This window comes from Mesoplodon mirus (assembly GCF_964341445.2).
Source record: "Mesoplodon mirus genome assembly, chromosome: 8".
Taxonomy (NCBI): Eukaryota; Metazoa; Chordata; class Mammalia; order Artiodactyla; family Ziphiidae; genus Mesoplodon; species Mesoplodon mirus.
Genome location: NC_138984.1, coordinates 53,422,739 through 53,450,056, shown reverse-complemented (window position 1 = coordinate 53,450,056; position 27,318 = coordinate 53,422,739). Strand labels below are relative to the sequence as shown.

General features: G+C 43.2%; 1 protein-coding gene across 1 annotated transcript in view; it reads left to right on the top strand.

Moving 5' to 3' along the window:
- Window positions 1-27,318, top strand: part of LCT (lactase) — a gene marked incomplete at its 5' end in the record, with an annotated part of 53,652 nt that overhangs the window by 5,537 nt on the left and 20,797 nt on the right. Inside the window, 6 exons of the mRNA XM_082630037.1 lie at window positions 5,645-5,724; window positions 8,367-8,450; window positions 10,159-10,261; window positions 11,687-11,765; window positions 15,290-16,016; window positions 26,325-26,970. Coding sequence (XP_082486163.1) covers window positions 5,645-5,724; window positions 8,367-8,450; window positions 10,159-10,261; window positions 11,687-11,765; window positions 15,290-16,016; window positions 26,325-26,970 — 1,719 coding nt within the window. The remainder of the gene's footprint in view (window positions 1-5,644; window positions 5,725-8,366; window positions 8,451-10,158; window positions 10,262-11,686; window positions 11,766-15,289; window positions 16,017-26,324; window positions 26,971-27,318) is intronic.

The window sequence follows — 27,318 nt, the reverse complement described above, 5'->3', positions numbered from 1 at the left end:
CTGTGGCCTCTCCCGTTGCGGAGCACAGGCTCCAGACGCACAGGCTCAGCGGCCATGGCTCACGGGCCCAGCCCCTCTGTGGCATGTGGGATATTCCGGGACCGGGGCGCGAACCCGTGTCCCCTGCATCGGCAGGTGGACTCTCAACCACTGCGCCACCAGGGAAGCCCAGTGCAGCCACTTTGGAAATCAGTTTGGCAGTTCCTCAAGTTAAATTTTAGAGTTACCATATGACTCAACAATTCCTCTCCTAGGTATATATCCAAGAGAAATAAAAGCAAATGTCCAGACAAAAACGCATCACAAATATTCATAGCAGTATTATTCATAATAACCAAAAGTGGAACAACCCTAATGTCCATCAATTGATGGATAAACAAAAAGTGTCATATCAGTACAATGGAGTATTACTCAGCCTTTGAAAGGAATGATGTACTGATTCGTGCTACAACATGATAATCCTTGAAGACATTATGCTAAGTGAAAGCAGCCAGTCTCAAAAGACCACATATTATATGATTTCATTTATATTAAATATCCAGAGCAGACAAATCTATAGAGACACTAAAGTAGAGTAGCTACATCTGGGGCTAGAAGAGAGAATGGGAAGTGACTGCTAATGGTTATATAATTTCTTCTTGGGTTACTAAAATGTTCTGGAATTACTGGAGATGGTTGCACAGCTTTGTAAATGTACTAAAAACTACTGAATTTTATAGTTTAAAGCGATTAATTTTATGGTATATGAATTATATCTCAATTTTTAATGTTAAAAAATTAATTGGAAGGTTGAGGGTTTATAAAACAAAACAAACCATACCACAACTTATGTCTACTTGTATATTCTTCCCTATCTCATCTCCCATTCTCCCCCACCCCATCCCAGGTTACCACTGTGCTAAATATTCCATGCATTTTTATTAGTCTATGGCTTTCCCCTCTTCCCCATTTGGTGTCCGTAATGGAGGTACAAGGTCAAACATTTTAAATAAAAATATTTAATTACAGAAAAAGTGGGATTTTACTAAATATATTGTAGCCCCCCCAAATTCACCATGTTTAAAAAATATGTTTAAAAATTAAATTCCCATTTACTGATGATAAGAAAATAAACAATGAAATGCAGTTCTGATTTTTTCCTAAGAATTTTTTTAATCAGGGTATGATTTACACACAGTGAAGTGCATAGATCTTAATTTTACAGTTTGATTAGTTTTGACAAACACATATATCCATTTAACCCATACCTTTATCAAGATATAAGACATTAACCAACACCTCCAAAAATCCCATTCCTGATCAATTTTATCCCTTCCTAATCAATCCCTACCCAAGGAACAACCACTGATCTGACTTCTATCAGCGTAGTTATGAATGGAATCATACAGTATGTACTTTTTTGTTTGTCTTTTTTCATTCAGCATGTTTGTGAGATTCATTTATTTTGTTGCTGTATTAGTAATTTGCTCCTTGTTTCTTCTAAGTGGTGTTCTATCATGGATGTATCACAATTGAGGGGCATTTGGGCAATTTCCAGTTTTTATCTCCTATAAATAAGTTGCTATGAACGTTCTTGTACAAGTTTTTGCATGGACATATGTTTTCATTTCTCTTGGATAAATACCTAGGCGTGGAATTGCTGGATTACAGGGGAGAGATGTATTTGACTTTCTAAGAAACTGCCAGTTTCCCAAAGCAATTGTTCCATGTTATGCTCCCACTAGCCGTGTGTGAGAATTTAGTGGCCTCACATCCTCACCAACATTTGGCATTTTCATCCTTTCTATTTTAGCCATTCTGATGGTATCTCACTGAGATTCCATTACTTTTTAAAAAAATATAGTTTCTATCCCAACTGCATGTGTGCTTAAACAATATAGTATTCAATTTTGATTGGTTTGTTTTTGAGCATCATGAAAGAGTATTATACTTTTTGTTGTCCTCTAGGACTTCTTTTTTCTCAAACAAAACTTTTTCAAAAGCTTATTCATATTGTTGAATATAGCTATAGTATCTTCTTTTCACTGCTATCTGATATTCCATTGTGGGACTAAGCCACATTTTATTAATTAATTCTCCTGCTATGTGCATCAGCCACCAGAATGGCTACTATTTTTATTTATTTATTTATTTATTTTTTTTGCTGTACGCGGGCCTCTCACTGCCGTGGCCTCTCCCGTTGCAGAGCACAGGCTCCGGACACACAGGCTCAGCGTCCATGGCTCACGGGCCCAGCCGCTCCGCGGCATGTGGGATCCTCCGGACCGGGGCATGAACCCGTGTCCCCTGCATTGGCAGGCAGACTCTCAACCACTGCGCCACCAGGGGAACCCCTACTATTTTTAAAAAGCAGAAGATCCCAAGTGTTGGTGAGGATAGAGAGAAATTATAACCCTGTGCATTGCTGGCCAGGATGTAAATGGTGTAGCCACTATGGAAAACTGTGTGGCAGTTCCTCAAGAAATTAAACATAAAATTACCATATGATCTAGCACTTGTGGGTATATACCCAAAAGAATTGAAAGCAGGGACTTGAACAGATATTTGCACACCCATTTTCATAGCAGCATTATTCACAATAGCCAAAAGATGGAAATAATCCAAATGCCCAGACAAGGATGAATGGATAAAGAAAATATGCTAGATACATACAATTGAATATTATTCAGCATTAGAAAGAAATGGAATTCTGACACATGCTACAACATGGATGAACCTTGAAGACATTATGCTAAGTGAAATAAGCCAGACACAAAAGGACAAATATTGTATGATTCCACCTATATGAGGGACCTAGAATGATTAAATTCACAGAGACAGAAAGTAGAATAATGATTACCAGAGGCTGGGAGGAGGGGGAAATGGGGAGATACTGATCATGGACACAGAGTTTCAGCTTGAGATGATGGGAAAAGTTTGGGAGGTAGATGGTGGTGACAGTTGCACAATGTGGATGTACTTAAAGCCACTTAAAAAAATTTTAATGGTAAATTTTATGTTATGTATTTTTACCACAATTCTGCAAAGTTCTTTTCTAATCTTTCTATATGTGTTATTATAAACCTCCTATTGGGGCTTCCCCGGTGGCGCAATGGTTGAGAGTCCGCCTGCTGATGCAGGGGACACGGGTTCGTGCCCCGGTCCGTGAAGATCCCACATGCCGCGGAGCGGCTGGGCCCGTGAGCCATGGCCTCTGAGCCTGCGCTCCACAACGGGAGAGGCCAGAGCAGTGAGAGGCCCGCGTACCGCAAAAAAAAAAAAAAAAAAAGCATGTATAAACCTCCTATTGATGTTTTTAATGTGCTACCATGGGAAGGATACAAAAGAAGATTCTTAGCAGAGAGTCAGAGGGAGAGCAGGCAAGTGAACATCCCTCTCACATAAGAGTAGAGTTGCACACAGCACCCTCCTCTTGTACAACACTGGGACACAATCTACAGCAACACTTGTAGTCCCCACCCACCTCTTGAAGCACTGATACTGGCAGTTCAATACTGGCTGTATTACTTTTATTGAAGCATTTGGGGCAAAAGTGAAAGGAGCAAACGGAAAGGGACTATTTTTTAATGGACAACGGCAATGGTTTTTGGAGGAACGACTTCCCTTTGTGGTGGAAACAGAATTGAGCTTATCCTTAGTGAAATCTAGTAATGCCTGTGAGGGACATGAACTTAGTGCTATGCAATGATTTTTCTACATGGCCTTGAAACAGTTAATTCTCAACCCACAGCAAATACTGATTTTGAGTTCTGTAGATGAGAATACCAACTTTTAACCATATCCAGCAAAAATTACAAGATAAATTATCTTAAGCCAGAGCAATTACCCCCCATTTCATTCCCAAGAAAACATGAAACTGCAAGCTTAGAATGAGAATCTAGTTTTGAGTAATCTGCATTTTACATTATTTTAAGAAGTATAGTTTGTGCTTGCACTGGGAACAGGTTGGGAACCATATCAGGAAGTTTATTTTGTATGATATGAGAATTTCTGGGACTTCAGGTACGTTTGTTCACTCTGATTCTAAAAACAGCTTGTAAAGTCAAATAGAAGTGATTTGTGGGTCAATTGTGCTTAGGGATTAACTGTACTCTTGTGTCATGTCATTGATCCAGAGATAATACTAAATTGTACATTTTAAAGTGTTCAGCACAGTCTGAGAACATGTGTTCTATGTGAGCTGATGTGATGATAGACTGAAGCGTGGAAATCTGTGGAATATGAAATGGCTCCATTGGGCACAATCACTGAATAACTGGAAAATATCGTTATCTTATCAGAATGAGGACTAAGAATGAGTGATATTCCCTGCTCAGGGGGTTTCAAAGTTTCACTCTGTTTATCAAAATAAGCACTTTGGTAGTTGGCAGCGGTTGTTAATGGTGGTTTCATTGACTGGGGAGATCTTTCTCCTGTATAGAATTTGGATGCAGGAGAGAAGTCAGGCATATAGTCTTATAGTTTAAGTCTCAAACTCTGGTTTCATTCAATTTTTGTTTACTGTTTCCAAAGCACAGGTCTGAGCACCTGCCTATGCACCCAGTCCTAAGCTTGCTGTTTGGAGGGCCTAGAGAAATGTTTAAGTTTGCTCCTCAAGGAGCACACAATCCAGCAGGAGATAAAGACTTATGCACATCAAAGAGTTAGATGGCACTGCTAACAACTGAGGAATCCCAAGTCCACAGCAGCGTGTCTCGAGTTGTGGTCTGAGCATCACTGCCTCAGAAGCACCCAGGAAGCTTGTTAAAAGGCACTTGCTCCTGGGCCCACCCCAGTTGGCTGACGAGAAGGACATGTGATTCTGATGCACATAAGCTTAAGCACCACTGTTAGGTGATCAAATGTCAAAGCAAGTGGGTACAAGCTGCACAGGTTTATATTTCCTTCATGTGCAGTAAGTGTCAAATGGACATTTGCACAGCAAAAAAGGACAGGTAACAGCAGTCCCCTGAGAACGCCCTGCCTTTCAAAAGTCTCTCCCCACTTGGAACTCTTAGCTGTTTCGGACCAATGGTTCCCAAGCTTTAGTGTGTATCAGAATCACCTGGAGAGCTTGTAAAGCACGCAGAGGCCAAGGCTTATTAGGAATTAGGACGCAGTTCTCTCCTTTCCGCCTTTTACATTGCTCGGGGTTGGGGGAAGGAACTGCTTTTATTCTTACAAAAGACTTTACAAGTGTCCTGCACTTCACCATCTTGATTTACATGAAACACTCTTTAAAGGGACATTTTTTAAAAAGCTACCTTGTTTTCTAAAATCTTTCAGCTAGGGTAAAATCATGTGAGTGATTTCTTAAGAAATCCTTTTTTTTTTTTTTTTTTTTTTGCCGTATGTGAGCCTCTCACTGTTGTGGCCTCTCCCATTGCGGAGCACAGGCCCCAGACGCGCAGGCTCAGCGGCCATGGCTCACGGGCCCAGCCGCTCCGCGGCATGTGGGATCCTCCTGGACCAGGGCACAAACCCGCGTCCCCTGCATCGGCAGGGGGACTCCCAACCACTGCGCCACCAGGAAAGCCCAAGAAATCCTTTTTAAAGTCAGTGAACATGGAATAGAAAGGTCAAGAGGAAATGAGTTCGCCAGGGGCTTCTGGGGTCACAGGCTCCTTCCTCTCTCACCTTCAGCCCTTCCTCTGGTTGGTTTCAGGCCGAAAGCTCTCTGTGGTCCTGCGAGCTCAGGCGGTCTCCGAGCTCCTGCTAGAACCGTCTACGTCTGCACTTGCTCAGGTAATGACAGCCCAAAAAATAGCATCTGTAACTTCTCAGGAAAGTTGCTATTTTAATTTTTAAAAACCAAGAGAAATTTTGTTGGCTTGACATTCTTTTTTTTAATCTATTTTATTGAAGTATAGTTGATTTACAATGTTGTGTTAATTTCTGCTGTACAACAAAGTGATTCAGTTATACATATATATATTCTTTTTCATATTTTTTCCATTATGGTTTATCACAGGATATTGAATATAGTTCCCTGTGCTATACAGTAGGATCTTGTTGTTTATCCATCCTCTGTATAGTAGTTTGCTTGACATTCTTACAAATGCCTCTTATGAGTGTTATGCATTCTCTAGATTCATAATTACTTTAAAACAAAATCTTATTTGTTGTAGCCCCAGCTCTCACTTGGTCAAGTGTCAGCTTTTGCCTGCACAAAGAAATCAAATGCCTCTGCTCTTGCTCTTTTTATTAAAAGAGCTTCTTAGAAGAGAGGTCAGTTTTTTTAGCAAAACAGATACTAGGGTAAATTTTTTTTTAAATAATGTCCCCCTAGAGTGCCCATCCTGGTTTTTACCCCCTCTAAATACAACTTTTAAATATAATTTTAATAGGAAAAGTTAAAACATCTGAGAATTTAACAGCTTTGGCCCTTGTAATGTTGGCTGCTGGGCAGTATGGAACACCCTCAGAGAAAACAACTGATTTCTGTAGTTGTGCAGCACTGGTGTCTGTGCTATGATGGAGGCCCCATATGCCAAGGTCCAGTTTCAGATTTACCAGCTCAGGGATTTAAAAACCAGACATGATAAGGTTCTGAAATGCCCAGGTCCAAGACTGATTGTATGGCCATATTACCATCTAAATTCTTTTACAAGGGGAGATAATTGTTATCAGTTATGAGCTCAGGAGACCAAAGTGCTGATTGGAAAGTGTTTGTCAAGCAGCAGTCTTTGGTCTCTCTGCCCCCACTCCTGCCACACGTCTGGGCCACCTTCCGAAGGCACAATTTTGTTCATTTCCCTACTGAGAAGCTACACTCCCCTGAATTGGTGAAATTCCTCAGGGCCTTCCAGAATATGGCTCACTCAGGCCCTCTTGCTCTCTCTCTCTGGCCTCACCTTTTTGTCCCACTGTGTATGCTATTTTTCCTGCCGGCTCTCCTGCATTCCCTACCTCAAGTCCTATCCTCCTGGCCTTCCTCAAATCTCTTCCAACAAAATTCTATCTATTTTTAACATGTGTGGATGTGCCCTCCATCAGGAGGCCTCTGTTAATAATACTCCCTTACTCAACCTGATGTGATCTCTCCCCGCTTGGAACCCTTAGCCATTTGTTTAGATCAGCGGTTCCCAAGCTTTGGTGTGTACCAGAATCACCTGGAAAGCTAGTAAAGAACACAGAGGCCAAGGCTTAATGTGGAGGGATGCCGTGGGCCTTCATAGGCTTCCCAAGTTCCCAGGTGAGTCTAATCCCCACCAAGATTTGAGGACCACTGATGTGGATTTTTCATATAGCACTTAGAACTTTCTGCCTGTTCTTCATGTAGTCAGTGCATCTATTAACACTCTGTATCAAGTTGTAGGCATATGTGGATCTCACTCATCTTTAAACCCAGCACAGTGACTTTCAAGAGTATGAACTCAATGATCATGTGCTATATAGAATTGACAAACAAAACAAGCGCTGATAGGGCAGAGGGGAGGGTTCGAGTGGAGCTCACCAGCGGGGAGGAAGCCTGTGGAATGTTGAGTAAACACCAATGATAACTTGACTGGGAAAGCCATAGGGAGCCAGAGGAGAGTCAGTTATCAAATGTCACAGTGCACTGGGTTGTCAGCAGATGCCATTATTGACGGTCTTTGTCCCAAAGGAAGAGAAGGGGAGAAGACAGGCAATGATCTGGTCATGGCCAGGATAGAAATGGCTCGCTGAAAAGGGTAGGGAGGGGATCACCGTGGTATCTGCATGTATTTAGACTCTGAATATGTAGTTCTTAAAGTATATGCAGGCCAGAGACAGGGCAGAGGTGTATGTCCTTAATTGGAGAACAGACGGGGGTGTCCATGGACCATGAGAGTTCTGTTCTCCAATAATAATGTGGACCAGGCTAGGGCCAACTGGGGTGGACTTTAAACTGTGGCCTGAACATAGCCAGTGACTATAGCCTGCAATTAAAACCCCAAACCCCAGTAGGGCCTGCCGAAATTACTAAGGGGTCTGTGGGTGGGTGAGGGCTGCACCGCCTCTGTCCTGAAAAGTGGAAGGCCATGAGGGGGTTGCTGCTCAGGGCAGCTCTGGCCTCTGACTCCCTTCCTTTGTGCTTATCCACTTGGTGGAAACCCACCCTTTCTGGCGTATGGTGCTTCTTTCATTCACTCACTCATTCAATTGTGTGCATTTATTGAGAGCTTCCTGTGTGCCAGGCACTTTGCTGAGTGCACACGTGATGTATTCCCCACAACAAGTAGGCACACCCCACACACATTCTCAGTTTGTCCCCAGCTTTTCCTCATCCTGCTTTTCCCTTGGAAAATCCCACTTTGGAGTATTCCATTTAGTAATAAGGGGAGAAACAAAAAAAAGAATACTTCTGAGCAGTTCTTTGTCTTGAAATTCCTTGTGCTCTGATGATCCTATTTACTTATTTCCAGGATGCAGTTGACTTCCTCTCTCTTGATTTATCTTATGAATGCCAAAGTGAAGCAGATTTCCGGCAGAAGCTGAGTCAGTTGCAGGTAATTTGAGCTATTTTCCATATTGATGATGAATGGCAAAGTTTCCTGAGAGCATATTAGACATTTAATGCTTCAGCTGATGTGTAAACTGAACTTCCTCCAAGAGTCCATATACTTGCAGGGAATTCCCCAGCGGTCCAGTGGTTGGGACTCTGTGCTTTCATCACTGTCAAGGGCCCGAGTTCAATCCCTGGTCAGGGAACTAAGATCCCACAAGCTTCTCGGTGCAGCCAAAAATAAGTAAACAAATAAAAGAGTCCACATACTTGCAGAGTTGCATCTGGGGTGATTCCTATAGAGAACATCTGGATGTTAGATAGTCTTCCCTGGGAAGGATAATGAGGGTTGGCTTGTTAAGGTAAATATTTACATGGATCCTCTGCTCTCTTGTGTAGAAAGCTACTGAGAATCCAAATTCCAGTGTTCATTCTGAGATTAAAACAGACATTTCATGGATGTGGTCATGTAAATATTTATCCTGACAAGCCAACCCTCACTATCCCTCCACTCTCCTCAGAGCACCTGCACCACCTCTGTGAGCCTCAGCTGCTGCTCCCCACTGGCACACAGGTGTCTTTGGGCCTGAGGGCCCACAGCACATCCACAGGTCCTGAATTCTGCAGGAGGTACATGTAGGGGTCCCATGTTCCCTTCTCAGAAGAGGCTTTGCTCACCAGAGGCTTCCCCACTCAGCAGAGGGCTCCTGCAGCTCTCCAGTCCTGTGATACCACAGGCTGCCTCACTGCATATGGATCTTCCAGAAAGGGGAAAACCCTCGGTTCCCTTAGGAGTTTGGCTTTCCGCATTGACCTGGCCCAGGGAAAGAACAAGACTGCGTGGGTCACAGCTCCACTAACTGGTTCTGAGCGACTTACTTGGTTTGTCAGAGATTAAGGCTTGAGGCTCATTTTTACTGGCTGCTCTGAGAAAATAAAGAACCCGCCTGGCTTCTTTTTAAGTAGTTGCTATTGGTATTTCTCAGTGGCTGTTAACTACTCAGAGGAGGAAAACTTAGTGTGGGAAAAATGACAAAACCCAACTTCCCCCAAAAAAGGTAACCTAAAGTGAGGTCAAACAACATGTCAGCCTAAAGATGTTTCTTTTGACACTGAACTGGCTAGAAATGGGAGAGAAATTACACCTGCTCCAATTTTAATGAAGATAGCTTCATTTAAATTTCTTTATGGAGTATGTCAGATATATCCAGAGATAGAAGGAAAAGTAAAATGAAGCCACCCCCAGCTTCAAAAGCTATCAACTCGTGGCTGATCTTGTTTCATCTATACCCTACCTTCCCCCTCTCAAACCAGATTGTTTTGAAGCAAACCCTAGACATCCATAAACATTGTGACGGTGGCACCTGATTGAGCTTCTTGTAGCAGCACAGGCCCCTGACGTGAGCAGACTGTCTTGTCCCTGGTCCTAACACAGTGACTGGTTCTAGGAGGTACCTTGTAGCCTGAGGTGATGGCAGAAATTAACCTGTCTCTTTGGTGGGGGTCAGTGTAGAGAATGGTCTATGTTATTGAAAAGTGTCGATTTTTCTCCCTCAAATCTAGAGTCGGCTCTCTTTATTAACTGAGATGGCTAGCGGTCACTTCCAAAACCAAATTGAGTGTCGTGACTTCTCATCTTTAAAATCTGTCCCTGTTAACAAAAAACTTACTCGAGGCAGCTTCAGTTCACTTGCTGTCCTATATCATTTCAGACTATTGAGCCAAAAGTGAAAGTTTTCATCTTCAATCTGAAACTCCAGGACTGCCTCTCCATGAGGAAGAACCCAGCTGATCTGTTCTTCAGCCTTCTCACAGGTGAGTGGACCATCACTGGAGACGTTTGGAGTGATATTTGGTGCACTGGCTTGTGGGGTAGCTATTTTAAAAGTCTGGGGTTCCAATGGGAGGAGCGACCAGAGGAGGGGTGGTCTGAGAGCCCACCCCAGATGGGTTTAGTGTCCCTTGTCTTCTTGTTGTTGGTCTTGATCCCTTAGCTCCCACTGACCCAAGAAAGGAGAGAGGTTCTGTACGAGGATGGTAAGGATGCCTTGGTCTTATGGAAATAAAGACCATCAGGCCTCAGATGTCAGGTGTAAGCATGGCAACTGCCCTGTGTCCATCTGTCCACTTCCATTACCCCTCCCTCTAAGGTCTCTCATCTCTGTCCCCCTTGGCAGGGCTGCCTCTCTCCCCTCAGCCACCTTACTTTTGTTCATTTCCCAATTACCTAATCAAAATCTTCAGATATAGGACCCACAGCTCATGGAGCATCTCCTTGGTGTCTCTTAGTTCAAATTCTTGAGAGTGAATCTGATGGGTGGGCCATGCATCAGAAGATTGCTCCTGGGACTTCCCTGGTGGTCAAGTGGTTAAGTCTCTGTGCTACCACTGCAGGGGGCATGGGTTCCATCCCTGGCTGGGGAACTAAGATCCCATATGCCACATGGTGTGGCTAAAAAAAGAAGAAGAAGAAGATTGCTCCTGGTCCAATCCGGCCAAGGGAAAGTAGGAGGTCCACTAAGGCCTCATGGGCTGAGGACCACTAGACACTCTGCAGGAAGGGCCAAGGAGCATGCTCCTGCATGCCTGGATATCCAGTTCAGTCTCCCTGTAAGGTCAGAATATGAGAGAAGTTGGTAGTGCCCTTTCTACCACCTATAACCAGTGCTGAGCTGGCTTCACAGACCTCTTGAACTGCATCCATGGATACCACTTAATAACTCTTGCCCTAACTCATCTTTGATGGTATGATTTCCGTTCTTAAATCCCATCACTCTCTAAATGGTTAAAATGGTCAATTTTATGTTTATGTATAGTTTCTTACAAAAAAAAAAAATTCCGCCCCCTTCTGATATTTGAGTTTTGAGTCAGTTGTTCTCTGTGTTTGGTCTCCAGACAAGCAGCATTAGCATCACTTGGGAACTTGTTAGACATTCACATTCTAGAGCCCACCTCAGATCAGAAACTGTGATCAGAAACAGATCAGAAATTTTGGAGTGGGCCCAGCAATCTGTGTTGAACAAGCTCTGCAGGTGATGCTGATGCACCTGGAAGTTTGAGAACCACTGTTCTGTCACTTTTGACTTCTATAAATCTTTAGCCTGTGGAATTTTCCAGAGGGGTTTGGAGCCATTGCTTGGGGTTTGGATGTGGTGTATAAGTGAGGAAAACTGTTGATAGTAGTCATGCATATTGTTGGTTGGGCTTCAGGTGGAGTGAATCAAACGTCTTCTCTTACAGCCATAAGTGAAGAACAAGTGCTCACCATTGGGTTTGATCTTAGCACATTCCTGAGCTGTTCATCAAGTTCCAAGAAAAGGTAATGTTAGATTTCCTGTTGGACTATCAATAACTGATATTTGCAGAATACTCTTGTTCTTTCACATGTGTAAACACAGGGGACTGTTGTCATCTGCCTCTTGGACCAGTGAGTCCTTCATGGTCATTCTAGAGACAAGAGATGAAGGCTCAGAGGGGAAAGCAGGGAGCAGTGTCTCTGGCCACCACACGGTTCTCCTCTAGTTCACCCAAGTGCACACAACTAGCAGAGCTGGTGTTTAAACCCCTGCCTTCTAGTTTAGATCTTGTTGGAGGCATTGTGAGGTTGTGGACGAGCAGGCTGGGTTAATGATAGATCTGCCCATCCCTGAAGTTATGTGATCTGAGTAAGTAAGGTGAGTTCTCTGCACCATTTCCTCACACAAAATGTGAAACATCTTACCCGTGAGGAGATGGCATAGATAGGAAAGCCAGCTGTGCAGCGGGGCAGAAGCCTAACTCAGCAGTTTCTCAGGACAAAGGTTTTAAATTATTGTGGGATTGCAAATAATTTCTTAGCACATGACTAAAGTACCAAAATTTGTAAGTGACATACTGAAAAAAATTAGAGTAGATTTGAGGTTATCTCCATAATTATATCATTCTCATGCACTTATATTCCAATGCGCTTCTTGAGAAAAGTTTGGTGTGGAAGACAGTGCAGGGAACTTCCCAGAACCCTCAGCTCTCCATGCGGGTATGTTACACACCTGAGCATCATGTACCGTGCGTCAAGGAAGGACCAAGGCCCGGAGGCAATCATTGGCTTCCCAGACCTTCAGCTAGAGCTCACCTCAGACATTTCTAGCACAGCTCTGTCCAAGATCATAAACTTCAGTTGCCACCACCTCTTTGTACTTTTTCTCTCCCAGCATTTGGCCGTCCTCAGCTGTGTCTCCTTCCATTGTTCAATCCTCTCAACTCACTTCAAATCAGCAGTTCAGATCACCAGACCCTAAGCAGCTGCACATGTCAGGCTTTGTGCCGGGAGTATGAACAGTATCATGAGCAAGTAGATCAGAACTGCTCTCTGTTCACACGTGGAGTCAGCTGAGGAGTTCTGGGCTATCTTTTCAGAAAATAAAACTCAAGAGGTCATAATAAACGTGGTATCCTGGGGACTTCCCTGGCGGACCAGTGGTTAGGACTCTGTGCTTCCACTGCAGGGGGCACGGGTTCCATCTTGGCTTGGGGAACTAAGATCCCACATGTCGCGCATGACATAGCAAAAGAAAAAGAAAGGGGGCACCCTGAGATCACAATGATTGCAAAACCACAAAATGACATGAGACACCGGCTCCAGGATTCTCTAACACCTTGATCTCTCAGTACCTTGCCTGCAGGGAAGATCCAACATTGGCTAACGTTAAACCGAGAGTGGGGGCGGGGGGTTCTCACTCAGGTGGGTGTTGATGGAGAACCTGCAGGGGCAGGTGGAAGGGCATCCTGAGAGGATGACATCATTTTCTCGTCGGAGTGTTTTAGACCTCAGAAGTGAGACAGAGAGGCCCGCCAGTGATTCTAGCACAGAGTATGGCAGGAGATACAGCACTGCTCCCCAGAGGAGAGAAAAAGAGCATTACCTGGGATGCTCTGACGTGGCTTAGAGTGGGGGGTGAGGGGTGGCTGAAGGAGGGGCACCTGGAGGGCTGGGCATAGAGACTTTCTGTGCTAAATCTCTTCCCAAGTTAGGCAAACCCAGGACTCCCAGCTCCAAGGCCTGTATGGCAAGTTCTGTGTTATCCAGGGGCAGTTTGTTTCTTCAAGACCTCTTCTCACCCAAGCCAGAAGGACGGTCATAGTCAGAAGGGTTGGGTCAGAACAGCTGAGTGGGCACCCCTCCATGTCCCTGGTGTGCTCCAGAGTCATGCATCTGTTTTGGGTAATCCACAACTATAGGCTGTCATTTCCCCTCACCACTTTTCTACCAAATGCAGATGAGTTGATGCTTCATAAAATAGGAGGGGCTTAAGTTTGGAAGGTCCAGGCTCCACTCCACGGGAGGGAGGTCTTTCTGCAGTGTCCCTGTCACTTCTACCGGTTCTGTGCTCTGGGCCAACCTTGTATAAGTGTCAGCCCCTCGATGGCCCAAGGACAGGAAGATGCTCTTGTACTCCACTCCCTCTCTTCATGTGTGTTCTCTTCTCCAGGCCAAACACACCCACTTCCACCACCCCTTCCTCAAGGTTGCCCTCTGCTGGTGTAACTGCTGCATGTTATCACACACTGCTTTCCAGCCTGCAGGACAGAACTCAGATAGAGAAAACAATAAAGAAAGAAGGGACGGAGGAAAGGAGGAAGGAAGGAAGGAAGGAGAGAGAAGGAAAACAGATTAGAAGTAAATAGAATATATCAGACTTCATTGCATATGAGAATAGCATTTTTATGTTATGCTTTATTTCAGCTATGTTTATTTCTGATGTTTATTTCAGATACATTTATTTCTGAAATAAAACATAACATGCACATAAATGTCTACACATCTACACATATACATAGTGATATGTGGTTAAAAGCACAGATTCTGTGCTGTACCATTTGCAAGCTGTGTAATCAAGGAGGAGTTCTCATTTTTTAAAAAAACAAGATGTAAGTTTATTGATATAAATAAAGCCTGAAGATGGACAGTCTAGAGTGGGTAAAAATCATCAGGAATCCAGGCTCCTATCTTGTTGCTTTGTTATTCTTAACAAAACTTCTACCTCATGGTGCAGTATGGATGCTTGAGCTCCTGCCATTATGACCATAATCCAGGCAGCATGAAGAAGAAACGAGGTTATAGCCAGGGTTGACATTTGAGTGGTACACATCAGTAGAGATGTACCAGTCATTCAATTATTGAAATAGTTCTGTACCAGCTGGTAAGTAGCTGCTGGCCCCCTGATGCCCAGAAGTTACTCATTTCTTTAAGTCTCAGTTTCCTCCTCTGTAGGAAGAAGATAAATAATGTAGTACTTATCTTGTACACTTATTTTGAAAATTAAATGAGATAATGTACATACATTTTTATCATAGTGGTCACCATAGAATCAAAAGGCTCAGAAAATTGAAGTCATTATTATTAGCTATGTTTTATAAATATACATTATCAGAAGAAAAACTTTCATCAGAACTGAAGACTGTATTCAAGGGTGATCTAATACAGCAAACAGTAGCATTGGTACAGTATTTTCACTCATGCAGGAGCTCACCTAAGAAGAGACAATAATAATAATTTTATAATTTTATAATAATAATAATAATTTATATTTTAAATTTTAATTTCATTAATTTTATTAAATGATTATTATTAAATTTTAATAATAATTTAATATTAATTTATTAATTTTATTTTAAATTTTAATTTAAATTTTATAATAATAATAATTTTCCCATCTACCAGTCACTTGCTGCCCATGACTTTGGGTCAGCGTTTCTGGAATCCTTACTGATTAAACACATTGTCACTGTTCATCGGTCTGGGAGCATTTGTAACTTACAGAGTCATTACTTACTATGTCCCTTTATGTCACTTCACTCCTACAGCTGGTCTTGTTCTCTGACTGACAACCTGACCCTCCAGACTGCCCTGCAGCTGGACCCGGAGACAGCAGTAGACTCCTCACTGCCCCACTCAGCCTATCAGAGAGTCTGGGAAATGTTTGCCAACCAGTCCAGGGCAGAAAGGGATGCTTTCCTGCAGGATGTTTTTCCTGAGGGTTTCCTCTGGGGCGTCTCCACAGGGGCTTTTAATGTGGAAGGAGGCTGGGCCGAGGACGGAAGAGGGGCGAGCATCTGGGACAGAGTCGGGCACCAGAACACCGGCAAGGGCCAAGCAACGCCAGAGGTGGCCAGTGACAGTTACCACAAGGTGGACACTGACGTCGCCCTGCTTCGTGGCCTCCGGGCCCAGGTCTACAAGTTCTCCATCTCCTGGTCCCGCATCTTCCCCACTGGGCAGGGGCAGAGCCCCAACCTCCGGGGCGTCGCCTACTACAACATGCTGATCGACAGGCTGCTGGACTCGCACATCGAGCCCATGGCTACACTGTCCCACTGGGACCTGCCTCAGGCCCTGCAGGATCGCGGCGGGTGGCAGAATGAGAGCATGGTGGATACCTTCCTGGACTATGCAGCCTTCTGCTTCTCCACGTTTGGGGACCGTGTGAAGCTGTGGGTGACCTTCCACGAGCCATGGGTGATGAGCTACGCGGGCTACGGCACCGGCCAACACGCACCGGGCATCTCCAACCCAGGGGTGGCCTCTTTTAAGGTACTTCCCATCCTTGCAATGCCTACTTGTTGGAAGACAAAGGACGTTGGGTTGGAAAAATGTTATTTTACCTCCCCATCAGCAAGTCTTTCCTTTTTTTTTTCCTTTAAAGGAAATCAGAGGGAGGGAGGGAAGGCACCATAAATTGTTAATCACCTTATTTGTCCAAACACTATTCTGGCACTTTAAAAATTGTTGCCACCGCCTCAGAACGGCTCTGATGGATGAGGGAATTGGGGCTTAGGAGGAGAAGTAATTGTTCATGATGACATTGCTAGTGGGTTAGCAGTGTGAAGCCAACATTTGAGCCCAAGTCCCTTGACTCCAAAGCAAGTTTTCCATGTCAGCCAGGACTCTTAATTGCAAGTGACAGAAAACCCAACCCAAACTGACTTAAACAAGGAGGGAATTTCTGAGTTCTGGAAACTGAAGAGTCTTAGTTTTAGCTGATCAGAGTGGAGCTTGATTAGACCACAGTTGATGTTACCAGGACTCGATTTTTCTTCTTCTCTTGCTCCCCTCACTGGCTTTATTCTTGGGCTGGCTGGTAGCCAGATGGCCGCAATACTTCTCTCATATTTCAAGATCAGCAGAAAACAGAAAAGACAGCTTGCCTCTATTCTGGCGTTCCCAGGAATGTTCTCCCCGTGCTCATGGTCTGTGCATGGGTCGCGTGTCCATCCCTGAACCAGTCACTGGGTCTAGGCTAGGGGACTGTGTGGCACTGATTGGTTTTGACCCAGGTCCCAGCTCTACCCCTCAACACACTGGCTGAGAGACAGGGAGGTGGGGAGGGGAGAGGGTGGTCTTTCCAGAGGGCAATCAGGGTATCATTTCAACAAGAAGGTGATGTGTATCCTGGAGACAAAATTTAAAATGGCTTAACATGGGTCCCATCCATCATTTCCCTTTTTCTTCAGAATCTCCCAGGAAACCTACAAGCTTCCCTGGCTGCATTCTTCAGGACAGACAATTAGTCTGGCTTTCCCCCAGCACCTTTTGGGTTCTGTTCTCTTCTGAAAGAGGAGCATTCACTGGGCCCCAGGCTAGATGTTAAGTGCCATCAAGACACTTAACTGCCCATTAGAAAATTAGAGAACAATTCAAAATACCCACAATGAGAGTGAGCTGGACTACTGTGAATAAATGACTCAATGAAATGCCAAAATATAGCACTTAAGTCAAGGCTTCCATTCTGCTCTTGTTCAGCAAGTGACCGTACCCACGGAGACAGAGAACACTTCTGAAAGAGGAAAGCTTGAACCTTTCTGTTTGTCTCTTTGTTGTATAACTCATCCCAGCCTTTTCACCTTAGACTTCTTATCCCTACAGCCATGGCTCCTGAGACTTTTCTACAGAGACTTTTATGAGAAAGTCCACCTCACTTTTTCTTTTCTTTTTTTTTTTTTTTTTTTTGGTGGCTGCTTTGGGTCTTTGTTGCTGCGTGCGGGCTTTCTCTACTTGCAGTGAGCGGGGGCTACTGCGTGGGCTTCTCATTGTGGTGGCTTCTCTTGTTGCGGAGCACGGGCTCTAGGCGCACGGGCTTCAGTAGTTGTGGCACGCAGGCTCAGTAGTTGTGGCTCGCAGGCTCTAGAGCACAAGTTCAGTAGTTGTGGCACAGGGGCTTAGTTGCTCCATGGCATGAGGGATCTACCTGGGCCAGGGCACTAACCTGTGTCCCCTGCTTTGGCAGGCGGGTTCTTAACCACTGCACCACCAGGGAAGCCCCACCTCACTTTTCTCTTTCAATTCTTCCTTTTATTTATAAAACATTATGACACCTTTAAGGAAAATTTTCCAAGAAAAGATCTTTTTCATAGTTCTACTAGTATTTCCTTCCAGTCATGGCTTCCTTACATTCATAGTGTAGTCACAGTGTGCACTCAGCTTAGTGCCCTTGTTTTTTTTTTGTTGTTGTTGTTTTTATTGAAGTATAGTTGATTTACAACATTGTGTCAATCTCTGCTCTACAGCAAAGTGACTCAGTTATATACATATAGACTTTTTTAGGTATTTAGTCTTTATTCTGAATCTGATAGACAACAGTTTTTTTGTTTTATTTTTTTATACAGCAGGTTCTTATTAGTCATAAATTTTATACACATCAGTGTATACATGTCAATCCCAATCTCCCAATTCATCACACCACCACCACCACCCCACCCCTTTCCCCCCTTGGTGTCCATACGTTTGTTCTCTACCTCTGTTTCTCATTTTCTGCCCTGCAAACCGGTTCATCTGTACTATTTTTCTAGGTTCCACATATATGCATTAATATACGATATTTGTTTTTCCCTTTCTGACTTACTTCAGTCTGTGACTGTCTCTAGATCCATCCACGTCTCAACAAATGACCCAATTTCATTCCTTTTTATGAAAAGGAATTGTATTCCATTGTATATATGTACCACATCTTCTTTATCCATTCGTCTGTCGATGGGCATTTAGGTTGCTTCCATGACCTGGCTGTTGTAAATAGTGCTGCAATGAACATTGGGGTGCATGTGTCTTTTTGAGTTATGGTTTTCTCTAGGTATATATCCAGTATTAGGATTGCTGGGTCATATGGTAATTCTATTTTTAGTTTTTTAAGGAACCTCCATACTGTTCTCCATAGTGGCTGTATCAATTTACATTCCCACCAACAGTGCAAGAGGGTTCCCTTTCCTCTAAACCCTCTCCAGCATTTGTTGTTTGTAGATTGTCTGATGATGCCCATTCTAACTGCTGTGAGGTGATACCTCATTGTAGTTTTGATTTGCATTTCTCTAATAATTAGTGATGTTGAGCAGCTTTTCATGTGCTTCTTGGCCATCTGTATGTCTTCTTTGGAGAAATGTCTATTTAGGTCTTCTGCCCATTTTTGGATTGGGTTGTTTGTATTTTTAATATTGAGCTGCATGAGGTGTTTATATATTTTGGAGAGTACTCCTTTGTCCGTTGATTCATTTGCAAATATTTTCTCCCATTCTGAGGGTTGTCTTTTCATCTTGTTTATGGTTTCCTTCGCTGTGCAAAAGCTTTGAAGTTTCATTAGGTTCCATTTCTTTATTTTTGTTTTTATTTCCATTACTCTAGGAGGTGGATCAAAAAAGATCTTGCTGTGATTTATGTCAAAGAGTGTTCTTCCTATGTTTTCCTCTAAGAGTTTTATAGTATCTGGTCTTACATTTAGGTCTCTAATCCATTTTGAGTTTATTTTTGTGTATGGTGTTAGGGAGTGTTCTAATTTCATTCTTTTACATATAGCTGTCCAGTTTTCCCAGCACAACTTATTGAAGAGACTGTCTTTTCTCCATTGTATATCCTTGCCTCCTTTGTCACAGATTAGTTGACCATAGGTGCGTGGGTTTATCTCTGGGCTTTCTGTCTTGTTCCATGGATCTATATTTCTGTTTTTGTGCCAGTACCATATTGTCTTGATTACTGTAGCTTTGTAGTATAGTCTGAAGTCAGGGAGTCTGATTCTTCCAGCTCCGTTTTTTTCCCTCAAGACTGCTTTGGCTATTCGGGGTCTTTTGTGTCTCCATACAAATTTTAAGATTTTTTGTTCCAGTTCTGTAAAAAATGCCATTGGTAATTTGATAGGGATTGCACTGAATCTGTAGATTGCTTTGGGGAGTATAGTCATTTTCACAGTATTGATTCTTCTAATCCAGGAACATGATATATCTCTCCATCTGTTGGTATCATCTTTAATTTCTTTCATCAGTGTCTTGTAATTTTCTGCATACAGGTCTTCTGTCCCCCTGGATAGGTTTATTCCTAGGTATTTTATTCTTTTTGTTGCAGTGGAAAATGGGAGTGTTTCCTTAATTTCTCTTGCAGATTTTTCATCATTAGTGTATAGGAATGCAAGATATTTCTGTGCATTAATTTTGTATCCTGCAACTTTACCGAATTCATTGATTAGCTCTAGTAGTTTTCTGGTGGCATCTTTAGGATTCCGTATGTATAGTATTCGGTCATCTGCAAACAGTGACAGTTTTACTTTTTCTTTTCCAATTTGTATCCCGTTTATTTCTTTTTCTTCTCTGATTGCCGTGGCTAGGACTTCCAAAACTATGTTGAATAATAGTGGTGAGAGTGGACATCCTTGTCTTGTTCCTGATCTTAGAGGAAATGCTTTCAGCTTTTCACCATTGAGAATGATGTTTGCTGTGGGTTTGTCATATATGGCCTTTATTATGTTGAGGTAGGTTCCCTCTATGCCCACTTTCTGGAGAGTTTTTATCATAAATGGGTGTTGAATTTTGTCAGAAGCTTTTTCTGCATCTATTGAGATGATCATATGGTTTTTATTCTTCAGGTTGGTAATATGGTGTATCACATTGATTGGTTTGCATATATTGAAGAATCCTTGCATTCCTAGGGTAAACTCCACTTGATCATGGTATAAGATCCTTTTAATGTGTTGTTGGATTCTGTTTGCTAGTATTTTGTTGAGGATTTTTGCATCTATATTCATCAGTGATATTGGTCTGTAATTTTCTTTTTTTGTAGTATCTTTGTCTGGTTTTGGTATCAGGGTGGCCTCATAGAATGAGTTTGGGAGTGTTCCTTCCTCTGCAATTTTTTGGAAGAGTTTGAGAAGGATGGATGTTAGCTCTTCTCTAAATGTTTGATAGAATTCAACTGTGAAGCCATCTGGTCCTGGACTTTTGTTTGTTGGAAGATTTTTTTTTTTTTTTTTTTTTTTTTTTTTGCTGTACGCGGGCCTCTCACTGCTGTGGCCTCTCCCGCTGCGGAGCACAGGCTCCGGACACACAGGCTCCGCGGCAATGGCTCGCGGGCCCAGCCGCTCCGCGGCATGTGGGATCCTCCGGGACCGGGGCATGAACCCGCGTCCCCCGCATCGGCAGGCGGACTCCCAACCACTGCACCACCAGGGAAGCCCCTGTTGGAAGATTTTTAATCACAGTTTGAATTTCATTACTTGTGATTGGTCTGTTCATATTTTCTATTTCTTCCTGGTTCAGTCTTGGAAGGTTATACCTTTCTAAGAATTTGTCCATTTCTTCCAGGTTGTCCCTTTTATTGTCATAGAGTTCCTTGTAGTAGTCTCTTAGGATGCTTTGTATTTCTGCGGTGTCTGTTGTAACTTCTCCCTTTTCATTTCTAATTTTGTTGATTTGAGTCCTCTCCCTCTTTTTCTTGATGAGTCTGGCTAATGGTTTATCAATTTTGTTTATCTTCTCAAAGAACCAGCTTTTAGTTTTATTGATCTTTGCTATTGTTTTCTTTGTTTCTATTTCACTTATTTCTGCTCTGATCTTTATGATTTCTTTCCCTCTGCTAACTTTAGGTTTTGTTTATTCCTCTTTCTCTAGTTCCTTTAGGTGTAAGGTTAGATTGTTTATTTGAGATTTTTCTTGTTTCTTGAGGTAGGCTTGTATAGCTATAAACTTCCCTCTTAGAAGTGCTTTTGCTGCATCCTGTAGGTTTTGGATCATCGTGTTTTCATTGTCATTTGTCCCTAGGTATTTTTTGATCTCCTCTTTGATTTCTTTAGTGATCTCTTGGTTATTTAGTAATGTATTGTTTAGCCTCCATGTGTTTGTGTTTTTTACGTTTTTTTCCCTGTAATTCATTTGTAATCTCATAGCGTTGTAGTCAGAAAAGATGCTTGATATGATTTCAATTTTCTTAAATTTACTGAGGCTTGATTTGTGACCCAGGTTCCTGGAGAGTGTTCCACGCGCACTTGAGAAGAAAGTATAATCTGCTGTTTTTGGATGGAATGTCCTATAAATATCAATTAAATCTATCTGTTCTATTGTGTCATTTAAAGCTTGTGTTTCCTTATTTATTTTCATTTTGGATGATCTGTCCATTGTTGTAAGTGAGGTGTTAAAGTCCCCCACTATTACTGTGTTACTGTCGATTTCCTCTTTTATAGCTGTTAGCAGTTGCCTTATGTATTGAGGTGCTTCTATGTTGGGTGCATATATATTTATAATTGTTATTGTTATATCTTCTTCTTGGATTGATCCCTTGATCATTGTGTAGTGTCCTTCCTTGTCTCTTGTAACATTCTTTATTTTAAAGTCTATTTTAAAGTCTATTTTATCTGGTATGAGTATTGCTACTCCAGCTTTCTATTGATTTCCATTTGCATGGAACAACTTTTTCCATCCCCTCACTTTCAGTCTGTATGTGTCCCTAGGTCTGAAGTGGGTCTGTTGTAGACAGCATATATATGGGTCTTGTTTTTGTATCCATTCAGCAAGCCTGTGTCTTTTGGTTGGAGCATTTAATCCATTCACATTTAAGGTAATTATCGATATGTATGTTCCTATGACCATTTTCTTAATTGTTTTGGGTTTGTTTTTGTAGGTCCTTTTCTTCTCTTGTGCTTCGCACTTAGGAAAGCTCATTTAGCATTTGTTGTAGAGCTGGTTTGGTGGTGCTGAATTCTCTTAGCTTTTGCTTGTCTGTAAAGCTTTTGATTTCTCCATCGAATCTGAATGAGATCCTTGCCGGGTAGAGTCATCTTGGTTGTAGGTTCTCCCCTTTCATCACTTTAAGTATATCATGCCACTCCTTTCTGGCTTGTAGAGTTTCTACTGAGAAATCAGCTGTTAACCTTATGGGAGTTCCCTTGTATGTTATGTGTCGTTTTTCCCTTGCTGCTTTCAATAATTTTTCTTTGTCTTTAATTTTTGCCAATTTGATTACTATGTGTCTCGGCATGTTTCTCCTTGGGTTTATCCTGTATGCGACTCTCTGTGCTTCCTGGACTTGGGTGACTATTTCCTTTCCCATGTTAGGGAAGTTTTCGACTATAATCTCTTCAAATATTTTCTCTGATCCTTTCTCTCTCTCTTCTCCTTCTGGGACCCCTATAATGCGAATGTTGTTGTGTTTAATGTTGTCCCAGAGGTCTCTTAGGCTGTCTTCATTTCTTTTCATTCTTTTTTTCCTTATTCTGTTCCACAGCAGTGAATTCCACCCTTCTGTCTTCCAGGTAACTTATCCATTCTTCTGCCTCAGTTATTCTGCTATTGATTCCTTCTAGTGTAGTTTTCATTTCAGTTATTGTATTGTTCATCTCTGTTTGTTTGTTCTTTAATTCTTCTAGGTCTTTGTTAAACATTTCTTGCATCTTCTCCATCTTTGCCTCCATTCTTTTTCTAAGGTCCTGGATCATCTTCTCTATCATTATTCTGAATTCTTTTTCTGGAAGGTTGCCTATCTCCACTTCATTTAGTTGTTTTTCTGGGGATTTATCTTGTTCCTTCATCTGGTACATAGCCCTCTGCCTTTTCATCTTGTCTATCTTTCTGTGAATGTGGTTTTTGTTCCATAGGCTGCAGGATTGTAGTTCTTGCTTCTGCTGTCTGCCCTCTGGTGGATGAGGCTATCTAAGAGGCTTGTGCAAGTTTCCTGATGGGAGAGACTGGTGGCGGGTAGAGCTGACTGTTGCTCTGGTGGGCAGAGCTCAGTAAAACTTTAATCCACTTGACTGCTGATGGGTGGGGCTGGGTTCCCTCCCTGTTGGTTGTTTGGCCTGAGGCAACCCAACACTGAAGCCTACCTGGGCTCTTCGGTGGGGCTAATGGCAGACAGTGAGAGGGCTCACGCCAAGGAGTACTTCCCAGAACTTCTGTTGCCAGTGTCCTTGTCCCCATGGTGTGCCACAGCCGCCCTCCCGCCACCTCTGCAGGAGACCCTCCAACACTAGCAGGTAGGTCTGCTTCAGTCTCCTATGGGGTCACTGCTCCTTCCCCTGGGTCCCGATGTGCACACTACTTTGTGTGTGCCCTCCAAGAGTGGAGTCTCTGTTTCCCCCAGTTCTGTCGAAGTCCTGCAATCAAATCCCCGTAGCCTTTAAAGTCTGATTCTCTGGGTATTCCTCCTCCCGTTGCTGGATCCCCAGGTTGGGAAGCCTGACGTGGGGCTCAGAACCTTCACTCCAGTGGGTGGACTTCTGTGGTATAAGTGTTGTCCAGTCTGTGAGTCACCCACCCAGCAGTTATGGGATTTGATTTTACTGTCATTGCACCCTTCCTACCATCTCATTGTGGCTTCTCGTTTGTCTTTGTATGTGGGGTATCTTTTTTGGTGAGTTCCAGTGTCTTCCTGTTGATGACTGTCCAGCAGCTAGTTGTGATTCTGGTGTTCTCACAAGAGGGACTGAGAGCATGTCCTTCTACTCCGCTATCTTGGTTCAAGCTCCCTAGACATTCTTTTTTAAGTATTCTTTTTCATTATGATTTATCCCAAGAGATTGGATATAGTTCCCTGTGCTATACAGTAGGACCTTGTTGTTTATCCATTCTAAATGTAATAGTTTGCATCTACCAACCCCAAACTCCCTGTCCATTCCTCTCCCTTCCCACCTCCCCCTTGGCAACCGCAAGTCTGATCTCTATGTCTGTGGGTCTGTTTCTGTTTTGTAGATAGGTTCATTTGTGCCATATTTTAGATTCCACATATAATATTATATGGTATTTGTCTTTCTCTTTCTGACTTATTTCACTTAGTATGATAATCTCTAATTGCATCCATGCTGCTGCAAATGGCATTATTTTGTTCTTTTTTATGGCTGAGTAGTATTCCATTGTATATATGTACCACATCTTCCTTATCCATTCGTCTGTTGATGGGCATTTAGGTTGCTTCCCTGTCTTGGCTATTGTGAATAGTGCTGCTGTGAACATAGGGGTGCATGTGTCTTTTTATTTTTTAGAGTAGTTTCAGGTTCACAGCAAAACTGAGTGGAAGACACAGAGACTTCCCATTTACTCCCTCTCCCCGCACATGCATAGCCTCCCCATTATCGACATCCCTCACCTGCAGATTTGTTACAATCAAAGACATATACAATGACCTATACACCGACACATTATCACTCTAGTGCCCATTTTTTACTTGAAATGTCATTAAACCTTTTCCATGTCATTACATGATCACAGTGATTGTTTCTGATGGTTGCCTAGTATTCCACTGAGCACCCTGCCCCGATACCAGCAAGCTTAGAAGGGAAGCCTTCCTGCCTTTTGGAAAGGAGCACAGTTTGCTGTTGGAGATTAGGACCAACCCAGTTAAGAACTAACATTTGGGACATTAGAAGCAGTCAGGAGCTTCTCTTCCTAGAGCATGTTTTGGGTGTAAAATTCTTCAAACATAGGTGTCATCATCTTCACATGATAAAAAGGAAAAGAAAAAGCACTAAGCGGTAGCAAACCTCCTGCTGCACTCCAAGTTTCTGCCCTGTGCTCTGTGTCCACAGTTGCATTGAAACCTCCTGGATGGATCCATAATTACCCACTTACTGCAGACAAGGAAGCTGAAGTCGAGGGAGAAGATGGTTTGAGTTTACTGAGCATGTTAGTGATAGAGTCAATATTCAGATGTAGGCTTGTTATACTCCAGATACCCCACCTTTGCCATTTCTCCTGGTGCTCCACCAAGGAAAGATGTTGACATTTGTAAGACCACAAGTTAAGTATACAGCAGATCCTGGTTGTGGTTTCTCTTCCTAGACTTCATTAAGTAGAAAGGAGAACAGGAAGGCTAGAAATAATTTTCCCCACTTTTGTGTGTTAACTAAAATGATCGCCCCTGCCAATTAGTTGTGGACTAGTCAATAAGCACTTACTGCGACTTCCCTGGTGGCACAGTGGTTAAGAGTCCGCCTGCCAATGCAGGGGACACGGGTTCGAGCCCTGGTCCGGGAAGATCCCACATGCCGCGGAGCAACTAAGCCCGCGTGCCACAACTACTGAAGCCCACACACCTAGAACCCGTGCTCTGCAACAAGAGAAGCCACCGCAATGAGAAGGCAGTGCACTGCAACGAAGAGTAGCCCCTGCTGGACGCAACTAGAGAAAATCCACACACAGCAACAAAGACCCAATGTAACCAAAATTTTTTAAAATTAAAAAAAAAAAAAAGCACTTACTGAGGACAGAGGCAGAGGAACTGTGGGTGATGATCCAGGCCTGAGGTCAGACTGCCTGTGCTCTCCCCTTCTCTGGATCCTGTGTTCCTCACCTGTATCATAGTAATAGTATTTGTACCTGCCACATAAGTGAGGATCACACAAGATAAGTCACTGACACCTGTTATTGTTAACGTGGTTGTGGTGCTGTCGCTATTGACCTGGTGATGGTGGTGATGGTGGTATTGACGTGTTGACACAGTTGTGGATGTTGTTGACATTGTTGCTGTTGACTTTATTAACTTGCTACCATTACTGACTTTGGTGTCAACTTGCTGACATTGTCGTTGTTGACTTGTTATTGGCTTGTGGGTGCTGTTGTTGTCACTAAGACCTGTATTTCCTTCTTTCTTCCTCACAAGGTGGCTCACGTGGTCCTCAAGGCTCATGCCAGGGCTTGGCACCACTACAACAGCCAACATCGCCCACAGCAGCAGGGGCGGGTGGGCATTGTGCTGAACTCAGACTGGGCAGAGCCCTTGTCCCCAGAGAGGCCTGAGGACCGAAGAGCCTCTGAACGCTTTCTGCACTTCATGCTGGGCTGGTTTGCACACCCCATCTTTGTGGATGGAGACTACCCGGCTGCCCTGAGAGCCCAGATCCAACAGACGAACAAACAGTGCCCCAGTCCTGTGGCCCAGCTCCCTAAGTTCACCAAGGCAGAGAAGCAGCTCCTGAAGGGCTCCGCTGACTTTCTGGGTCTGTCCCATTACACTTCCCGCCTCATCAGCAAGGCCCAAGGAGATACCTGCATCCCCAGCTATGATACCATTGGAGGCTTCTCCCAACACGTGGACACTGCGTGGCCCCAGACCGAATCCCCTTGGATTCGTGTGGTACCCTGGGGTATAAGGAGGCTGTTGCAGTTTGTATCCTTGGAATACACAAGAGGCAAAGTTCCAATCTACCTGGCTGGGAATGGCATGCCCATAGGGGAAAGTGAAGATCTCATCAATGATTCCTTGAGAATTGACTACTTCAAACAATATATCAACGAGGTGCTCAAGGGTAAGAGTGTGGAAATGCTGGTGATTGGAACGTGGGTGGTACTTCATCAAATCTTCAGAGTTTTGTTTTAAGGGACAAAGACAGTCTCCCAAGGAAATGAAGCCAAAAAGTAGTATTTGTAGTAATAGTGTGAGTCCTTCATATCAGCCTCCTAACTCTCCTCTCCCTCAAAGGCCTCAAGCCTTTACTTTTATATTCCTAGTCCCTACAGTGCTCCCTTCTACACTCTGTCTATCTGAGTCCTATCCATCCATCAAGCCTCATCATCTTTTAACGCATTTAGTTAACAAATATTTATTGAGTGCCCATTACATGCCAGACATTGTGCAAGAGAGTAGGGGTACAATA